The 10037-nt window shown below is 44.3% G+C and overlaps 1 protein-coding gene across 1 annotated transcript in view; it reads left to right on the top strand.

Moving 5' to 3' along the window:
- YPEL2 (yippee like 2) overlaps positions 1–9432 on the top strand; it is a 39845-nt gene extending 30413 nt beyond the window's left edge. Inside the window, exons 3-5 of the mRNA XM_080384626.1 lie at positions 1612–1655; positions 2409–2517; positions 3966–9432. Coding sequence (XP_080240752.1) covers positions 1612–1655; positions 2409–2517; positions 3966–4055 — 243 coding nt within the window. The 3' untranslated portion in view covers positions 4056–9432. The remainder of the gene's footprint in view (positions 1–1611; positions 1656–2408; positions 2518–3965) is intronic.
- The last annotated feature ends 605 nt before the right edge of the window (positions 9433–10037 follow it).

Genomic DNA, 10037 nt, shown 5'->3' on the forward strand with positions numbered 1-10037 from the left:
TGTCCCTGTCCATGGCAGGGGGGCTGGAACTAGGGGATCTCTAAGGTCCCTTCCAACCCAAACCATTCTGTGATCCCTAGGGCTGGAATGACGGAAGGGGACAACCTGAAAAGGGCAGGAGTCTGCCAGAGATTGCTTTATGTGATGTGGGAAAAGCACATTTGTGCTGCCCTAGGGTTAGATGGCTCTTAACTAAATAGATGACCAGTGTTAATGGGATGGGGAGGTAAAACCCTGAATGTTTTTCTTTTCTATCAAAACTCTCTTTCCCCCTGCTTCTAAGGATATTTAGTCTGAAATCATCACTCATCTGTAGAAGTTGGGGTTTTAAGAAAACCATTACATATTCCAAGGTTCCTGGTAAGGTGCAAAATAAAGGATTAAATGGTCCAGAAAAGCTGCTATTTGACTTTCCCAGCTCCTTGGCCCTTGGTGATACATTCCCTGAGGTATCCCATAAGGTAGCTTGTGTACAGAGAGCAACTGTGCTGTTGCTCATAAGCACCAAATGTTTAATTCAGTGTGTGCTTGTCAAAGTACATTAAAAATGCAGGTAGCACTTGCTATGTGTGAGCCAGCTCTTGTAAGCGAGGCACTGTGATGGGATAATGTTACAGAACTGACACAAATGGAGGCTGCTGGCTCTCAGACGTGTCCTGGCTACCTGGAGTGTCCTACCAGACTGGCATTGCCCTGCTGTCTTCAGAGTGCTGCCTTTTCATGGTGATGCCTTAAGATCCCAAGGAAAAGTGGGGCAGAGAGGATGTGCTGTGACTGGTGATTATCTGGTGTGGTTTTGCTACGATGAGGTTCTTTCTTGTCCATGTTCATCTCTACCCAGGTTTTTTTTGTCATATGTCTAATTAGATCCAGTCATGAAGATCTCCCTGGCATCAGCGGGAATATGAAGGCTCGCAGACCCTCAGCGAGGTTAAGGTCTTATGTAAAATCGCTAGAGTAGAGGTTGTATTTGTGTGCACAGCACCTTGCACAAATCGGTCCCAGTCTCTCAGTTTAGTCCAGCATCCATCTGTGCAGTCTTCCTAAGGGGAGTTCATGTGCCGTCAAGTGCAACAGCAGTGTTCCAGAACTGGCAGTGCCATGGGAAGCCTCCATCAGCACCTTGTTTTCAGAAAAGAGATGCAAATCAGTATTTGGCAGCAAGGCTACGTTAGGTAAGGTTGAGGCAGTAGTGTGAAATTCAAAAACAGAAGTGAAAGTGTAAAAATAGGCCTTGGTGGGATAGAAGAGAGAAAACAGATTAACTCTTGAAAAGCACATCGGGCTTGTACAGCACTGGAAATCCTGGTAACACCAGGTGAAGTTCTTTGTGGGTTGCCAGTACACCTTGTGGAATGGGCAGGCGTTAGAAGTGGAGGCAGCTCCTCCCTTCCCGTCTGCAGGACAAGACCTCCGTTCATCAGTGCTCATCTCCTGACATTTCGCTGCGTGCCCTTCCATCTCAGAGGCTGTATCGATGTGTGATGTGCGTTTCTCAGGCCCTGACTAACAGTTGCTATAACTACCATTAATGCAGTCGTTGCGGGCAGGTCCTGCCTTAGCCTTATTTCTATCAAGCAGCCAACTGAATTTTGTTTTCTTGCCTTTCAGTCCTTTCAAGGAAGCCAAGGACGAGCATACCTCTTCAATTCAGTGTGAGTATAACTTTGTACGTCTCACCTCTGCATCCCTTATGATAAGCTTAAGAAAACAAAAGGATAGTCTTCCTTTAGAAAACCTCTGCCTAAGACTTGGGAGCTTGCTGAAAATGGTTGGAGAAATAGCAGTAGTCAGGAAATAGCACTGATTCATACTGGATTGTATGTTGAGGTTTCAGATAAGCGGCTAGGAAAAGGTGGAGGTTTTTCTCATCAGATTGAGAAATAAGAGCTAACGGATGAGTCATTCTCTTCTCAGAGTTTCGTAAACGTAGAGAATAAATGATAGCTAAATATGAACTTACTTTTTAGAGCTAGCAGAGAAATGAAGTATAATTTTCCCAATAACTGAAAGTAGTTTTGGTGAGATCGTTGCTGGGATGTCTTTCAGAAGAACTGCTGATTCCAGTGACATTTTTCAGTTTTCCATTTGGGAAAGTAAAAGTACCATTTTATCAATTTGAAAATGAAAATCTTTCTCAAATGCATAATTAGTGCAATTTCCTAGAATGTTATTAATCTTCTGCTCAAAGCTTTGTAGGATTTTTAGTTGAATAAAAATCCTATTTTACCTTTTCATTCTGTTCTGTGACTACAAGAGATCTTTGCTTTGGGCACAGCTGTGGTATTTGGTATCCCAAACCTCCTGCTTATGTTTTCAAATACTGCAGTAAAACTGCTGTCAGCTTCATTGTAGCGTCTTGATGTGGAAAGACACGCTAATAGGGAGCATCTCTCCTTTTTCCCCAGAGTTAATGTGGGCTGTGGCCCTGCAGAGGAGCGGGTGTTATTAACAGGATTACATGCGGTTGCAGATATTTACTGTGAAAACTGCAAAACCACACTGGGTTGGAAATATGTGAGTATCAGTATAATTTGTTTCCTCTGTGAGCATCTTTGCTGCAGCGCTTTCTGAAGGTGTGTGTGTAATGTGGTCTCGTGGAAAGAGCATTAACTTGGGAACCAGGAATGTGGGTTCTGGTCTGTAGCCACGTCTGTTTTCCTTCCTGTGTTTCCATTTTCCCACCACCTGCTTTGTGTTTGCTGCATCCCTTCAGAGCAGGAGCTCGTTGTGGCTAATGTCTTTCTTCACGAAGAATATACACTGTGGGCCTGGTGTTGGTGGGTCCCTTAGTGATACTTAACATAAATGAAGGTAACTTCAATCAGTCGTGTTGTTCATACTGTCTTTTTTCCTGAGACGATATCAGAACAATAGTGATCCATATATTGTTAATCCTGTGTCCTTCCCACTGGAAATGCTATTGAACATGAGCTTTTTCTGTTTACTGTCTCTTGCTTTCCATAAATTCAATTACCTTCAAATAAAGGCTTATGTTACATCCTAATTTCTGCTTCAGGAGGCACGCAGCATACTTGTTTGTCAAAGCAGTTTGACCAGTGTCTGAAGAAAACATACATTGTATCCGTGGCCTCTGGACAGAAATATGCTTTAATAAATCAGTTGAAAGGCTATAAAAAGTACAGCATCAAAAATTGATGCAGTAGGAACCCATGCAGAAGCACAGAATGGATCTCACAAATGGAGAAGGACACTAATTACATAAATTGTGTTTATTGTAAAACAAAATACAAAATTTCCTAAATATAGCACTAAGCCTGAGCCTCTCTAGCAAGAGAGCGATGTTCTTTCAGATGCATTGTATGCGTGCAGACAGAATACCTGAGCAGAGCTGAAACTGCTTTTGAGGATGCAACCTCACTACCAGGAGACCCTCCTGCTTAGGGATCCCATAGATTTCCTTACTTCTTCAGTTTGCAGTGCTGAAGCGCTGTGGGTTTCTGTAGCTCCAAGCACACGTCTGTGTAGAGTGGGTCCTTCTCATCCCTTGGTGCTTGAAGCTCCATTTCTACACGGAACCTACCATATTGCATCTCATTCCCAACGGTAGCGTTTTTACAGCATGTTTCATGAGAGGACCTCTGCATTCTTAATAAACTTCAATAAATCCACAGACCACCCTAAAGAGAGGTGGATTTCATCACCGATGATTCCTAAATGATAGTTCAAGGAGCAGTTGCCGTTGGCCTGCAGAAAGCTGCACATTTGCGTGGTGCCGATTGCTCTTTTTCCACCCCTGTAAAGACAGCTAGAAGTAGGATTTAAGATTCTCCTAACTTAATTTTCCTGAAAGCCAACAGGAGGACCTGCAGTTTGACTGTGTTACTCTGTAGCCAAGGCTAAAACTTGTACCAGCACTGCTGGATCTGATCTGTTACTGTGAATTTACCTTCAAATATCGTCTTGATATATTGTCTTGATCTCATTCTTTCTCCTTTTTTTAGGAACACGCCTTTGAAAGCAGCCAGAAGTATAAAGAAGGCAAATACATCATTGAACTAGCTCACATGATCAAGGATAATGGCTGGGATTGAATGGAAAGAGCCCAGCCCTACCAGCGTGTAAGAGAATGCCATCCAACCGAACATTATATCCAAGAGTGAGAGAGTGACTGAACGCTTGGTTCCATGCATTTAGAGGCTCTGCAATTTGGGAGCATCTTCACACCCTTCTCCATCTTTATTGGTGACTGGCCTCTAAATTTCTGTCTCTCTGTCTCTTTGCTTTGTATCTGTTTGTGAGTTGACCCTGGCTGCTTCTCTCTCTGTTCTGGCGTTGGCTAAGAGAATGCACCGAATGCCCGACAGCCATTCCATGTTGACGAATGTTTAAGTACAAACTGAAGTTGGCTTTGTGGTGGCATTTTATCAGAAGGTCTCGGTGCGGGAGGAAGACCTGAGTTTTGGGCAGGAGAAGGTAATAGGGGGTGGGGAGCGGGGCCCAAAGGGAAGTCATCAGAAGTTGAAACTGTACTTCTCCTTTAAGTCCTGGTTAACCAAGGCTTGAAACTATCTACTTGTCTAAATGGACAGAAAAATACCTCACGGCTGCGTTCTCTCCGAATCGTAGAACCTGCTCCATCGATGGAGCTTCAGTCTAAGCCGGCTGAGCACAAGTCGTAACCAGTTCCCCCCGCAAGCTAATCGCAAATCTGTGTTTTGTTTGCCATTTATAAACTCGTTGTTTGGGGGCGGGGGCGGAGGACCTGAAGGCTGGAGAGATTCCCTGCCTCTCCTTTTTCTCATCTTTCAGGGTAGGTAGGTCGAACATCCCAACAGAGCACAGCTGTGGGGAGCATCCTCACAGCTGGAGAAACCAAATCCTGACTCTTGAGCCCTTCAGAGAGGAGGAGAAAACCACTTAAGGCACAAGGGGGCTGAGCTGCAGCTTAGGAGATATGACAGGGGGGGAAAAAAGGCACGTGCTAGGCAAGGAAGAGGAGATGGCGTGGAGGAGGATGGGGACAAATGTAGTAACACATGGTACCCCTTGATTTCCAGGCCTCCACCGAGCATCCCTGGGGGTCTTTTACCAATCCTTCACAAGTGCGAGTAGCAAAATACTGTTACAGAATCTTTTTCTTAAATCCCAGGCGCCAGCCGTCAGCTCCGCTCATGGAGCCTGGCAGAGGAATCGTGTGAGAGTGGGGAGAGGAGGGAGCAGAGGAGCCTGGTGTAGCAGTGTTGCACAGGTGGATATTTCAAGCCATGAGGTATCCTCCCCAAAAACTTCCCCCCCCCCCTTTTCTCACTCCCAGAAGCCTGTTGCAGGCACAGGGGGAATGGGAAAGGAAAAAGAAATGAAACATCTTCCCGCTACCCCTGAAATTGTTTATGCCTTGGGTGTTTAAAGCGGGGCGTGGGGGGTAGATGTGGGCATCATAACTGCAAGGGACAAGTCCTTCCCATTTTAATTTTTTCATTTTAATTACTGCGGACCTTCCTGAAGTGGTCGGTGGGGAAGGGGCATCGTGTGTGAGAGGGGAGCTGCGTTAGACGTAAGTGACAATGTGAAGTTTGCTCTGCAACAGTCCAGCCAGTATCTGGTGCATAACTCAAGACTATTTAACCGAATTAGTTTTATCTCTCTGAGTGAATTTTCTTTTTGTTTGTGGAATTCTTTCAAGTAGGTTAATCCATTGGGGGAAATCTTTCTTAATCCAGAAGGAAAGAGTATTGTGCAGGGGTTTGTAACTCCTTATGAAACCGAAGCTTTGGAGCTGTAATCTGTTGTTGCTCGCCCCCACCCCCAGGAGAGCCTCGGCTGTGGGGATCAGGACGGAGGGCCGGTGGTGAGAAAGGAATTTGCTGTTAAATGAAGGGGATGTGGGCAGAGAGGCTGCTTATGGACCAGGGTGGAACTTCATGTGTTGAGTCCTTCTGCAGAAACCCAAACCTGATGGCCCATCTAAGCAAAGGCTGTTTTTTCTCTTGAACCACTTTGCAGCCTTGGGGAGAGAAGTGAGCTGGAGGCTGGCCTGGGTCCTGCAGTGGATGGAGTTGGCTCCGTTTGTGGCTGCCCGGTCAGGAGGTGGCTTCTGCCTTCACCCTTGCTGCTGTGGCTGTGTAGCAGTTGCTTCAGCTTGCGTTTCTGATGGTCTCTTCTTCCATCATCCATATTCCCTTCGGTGATAAAAATCTAGTAGAAATCCAAAATTCTGCGGTGCCCACTGTCTTGTTGACTTTGGCACTGATCTGGTCCCGTTTTCCTGTCCTTTGGTTGGTGACCCAAATTATTGGGTTTTGACTAATGGGAAGTAATTTGCATTCTTTGAAGAGCTCTTTGGTCTCCCCAGATACGTAGCCTTTAAAGGGGTCTGGTTGGAGTCGGGAGAAGTAAGAGATAACCCCAAATAAAAAAAAAATCAAAACCCCAAATAAAAAAAAAAAAAAAAGAGCACACAGGGCTCATGGGTTTAACCCCAAATCAAAAAAAAAAAAAAAAGAGCACACAAGGGCTCATGGGTTTATGTTGGTATTTAGAGTGATTGCCTATTAAAAAGCAATATAAAAGGTAGGCCTGTCTAGAAGACTGCTCTGAGAAGTAAGAACCGTCACTGCAGAGAGCTACCAGATGTAAATGTGTTTATCCGTATATTTGGGACAAGAAAGGATGATGATCTGTCAGATCGGGCTGGTTTTAACTCTTCGCAGGGGTTATGCTTTTAATGGCAACCAGTCTAAGCTTGAATACGGCAAGATCTTAATCTGGTTTTAATCGGTTTTGTCCCGTCATCACCCACAGATTCACACTTGCTGAGAATCTGGCCTCAAGCCCTGATACAAAAAAAACCATGTGTGCCTGTGAACGTCCCCGACAACCAGAGAGTTCTCTGCGGAGTGACTTTAATACACTGTGCAGGGAGATAAGGAAAAATGGGCTTGTGAAGCTCATTGGCATTTGTTCTCTGCTACGTGTCCATTAAATATGAAGGACTTTTTTTTTTTTTTAGTCCGCTTCTAACTCATCTGTGACTTGCTGTATTGAGACGCATGACAGTATTGGGAGCTGGTGACCAGACAGGATGGTCAGAGCTGTATCTAGCGGCTACCGCAGTCAGCGCAGGCGAAACCAATGCCTCGTAGAGCGATACATTGAGAGCACAACCAAAGAACCTCGCTGTCTGCATCCCTCTGGTCCTGTGAGTTGACTGTAGCCAGTTTGTTGCCAGCTGGGGGGAGCAAGGTGGGACCGTGGTTTCTGAGCTGGAGATGTGGCCCATGGGCAGGCAGTGCCTGAACGCAGAGCACTGAGTGCCCGTGGCGCTGCTCTCTGTGGGTGACATCCTCGAGATGATAGGGACAGCAGCGAGTTTCACTTTTTTTTTTTTCGTTTTGATGCGGCAGCCTCATCTCTGGCAAGCTGCACGCATCCTTGAGTTTACATCACCCCCGACTACCCCAAAGCTCAGACTTGAGAAAGTTTTAAATTGTTTTGCTCTGGTGGATTATCTGGTTTGAAATCCTGATCCCTGTAATAAATATTCAGATGATAATATATACAAAGCAGAAAAAAACAACATTATCTTGTGAAATATGCTTTTGTAAATAATATTTAATTTTTTTAAAAAAAATAATATATTTGGTGCTGTTTTCTCAGAGCCCCTCCCTGAGAGCACTTTTTTGTTGTTTATAAATGATGCTGTTTCCTTCTGTATTTGTTGGAAAATATGTTTAAAGGGAAACAAAAATCATCATATACGTTTTCCTCTTAAGTCAATCCATTTTTCCTCTGGACTTGGCAGGAGAGGGGAGTCACTCCCGCTTCCATCTGGCAGAACTGGTCTCCGGCGCAGGCGGTGGCCAGGTTACGGAGAGCAGCCCGCAGTGCAGGCAGGTACTGCAGTGTGAGATGGGAGGTAGCTGCAGGCGCTCGGGGAGCACCCCGGTGCCTGGAGTTACGTGCTGAAGCACCTTCACTCAGTGCTGGAGGTCCCATCCGGCAGCCTGAGCCCCGTGTCAGCTTGTGTTCCCACAGCGAGTCCTGGCAAAGCTGTAGGCTCCATCTGGGCACAACTTGCCTGAGGAGATCTGGTTTGTAGGATCTGGGCCTGAAATATTCTCTTGCACCAGTATTGGCTGGAGTGAAGTAGATACCGAGACTTAGAAAACAGGATTGAATATAAGCTGCAACCTCTGAAATGCTGTTGCCAGTTGCTTGGGGGCAGCAGGGATGGAGGATGAAGATTTTTAACTAGTCATTGTTTTTAAACTAAACCATAAAGTCTTTGGACATGGATCCTGGTTTTCTTTTTGAGTTGGGTTTTTTTTTGTTTGTTTGTTTGTTTGGGTTTGTTTGTTGTTTTTTCTTTTTTTAAACCAGGCTGCTACTTAACAAATTAGAGTAAAAGTTTACCTCTTTGGCAGTAAAGTTCATTTTTTTGTTTTTCCTTTCTGTCTTCAACCTCCCCCCTTCTCCCCCTTCTTCGTTCTTAATTCATGGGGTCTCTTGTTTATCCCAAAGTGGACCAACAGCACAAACCACTGGACTGTGTTTTGCTGAGCAAGGAGCTGTTTTCAGTGCTGAATAACTGTTGCACGCTCTTTAATACTCTTTTTTTTTTTGGTGCACACGATTTAAAAAAATATACAGAAAAAAACCCAAACCCTACGAATGAAATCTGTTGTTCTTGTGATGATCAAGTGAGAATTTTCTCTGTATGCGTTCTTCTAACTGGTATGTGAGAATGTGTTAATCATGCATTTCACTGCACTTCCTTGTTTCGGGAGGAGCATCATGTTTCCGCGTGAACCAGTTCTAGGCTGAAGAGATGACACCCAAACACCCGGTTGGGTAAACAGATCGGCAAGAACCAGAGCTCAGCTCAGTGGGAAGCAGCGCTTCTCACCGCGTGAGAGGCCTCAGAAATTAAATGCTCAGAAACAATTAGGTTAGGCGTAGATTTTGCAGAATCCTGTTTAAAAAGAATAAGCAGAAGAGGGGAAACAAAATCATCTTGAATTCAGAAAAAAAAAATAAAATCAACATATTCAAACGCAAGCAGAATGGCATTGTGTAAGGTACAACCACAAATAAGCTGTTCTCATAGTTACAAACTGTATGTATCCTTTGTTTTGTTTCTCATAAGGAAATGGGAATGCTTTCCCCACTGACAAAACTAAAGGACGATATTTCCAATACCAGCCTGTCTATTGATGCTCTTGTGTTTACAAATTGTGTATACTTTTATTTCTTTGATCTTATTTTAATTTTTTTTTTTTGGCATATTCTTTCAGGTCATTTGCTTCAGTAATAAATGCAATTGTTTGTTTTCAAATAATTGGTTTTCACCTTTTCATGTATTTGTACATTGTATATAGTTCTTCAGTATTAGAGGGAGGCGTATTGTTTGTCATATTTACAATATGTGTTGGTGCTCATTTGAGAAAATAAAATTTTCAAGTACTAAAACCGCTGGTCAGTGTTCCTGTTTTAATCTGATTGTGTGCAAATTTGATTATCTGAGAAATTTTACATTTAGCTTGAAAATAGTCCAGTTATCCTCTTTTCCAGTGCCTGCCAGTCCGGGGCAGGCACCTAGTGCACTTGAAACACTTCAGCACTTGGAGACTGTGGTGGTGGGCAAGGGTCCTGCTGGGCAGAGCAGAAGGATGATCCGTAGCCCCTGAAAAACAGGATTTAGTACAAGAGGAAACGACAAATGGACCAGGAGACAGCGCTGACACCTGGCACCACCATACCGTAACCGAGTGCCTTTCCCTAAACCAGACCAGCAGGGAAGCACCGACTTTATTTCATGAGGAATTACAGAATTGTAAGGTATTTTTCAAGTGGCAGCAGTAACAAGAAACCCATGAAAAAATCAAAAAATCTGCTAATTCTCCTTAAATTGCTTCCCGTGGGTGAAGAGTTTTGTCAGCACTGTTCTGTAGCAGTGCCTGTGATGGTAGAATGGGTCAGAGGGTTCCCAGTGGCCAGAAAACCACCCCAGGGTTTGGAAGTTTTGCTTGTTGGTAGAATTCCCTGTGTAGCTCTGTGGTTTTGTAAAGTATTGC

The sequence above is a fragment of the Falco punctatus genome (genome assembly GCF_963210335.1).
Source record: "Falco punctatus genome assembly, chromosome: 1".
In the NCBI taxonomy this organism is placed as follows: domain Eukaryota; kingdom Metazoa; phylum Chordata; class Aves; order Falconiformes; family Falconidae; genus Falco; species Falco punctatus.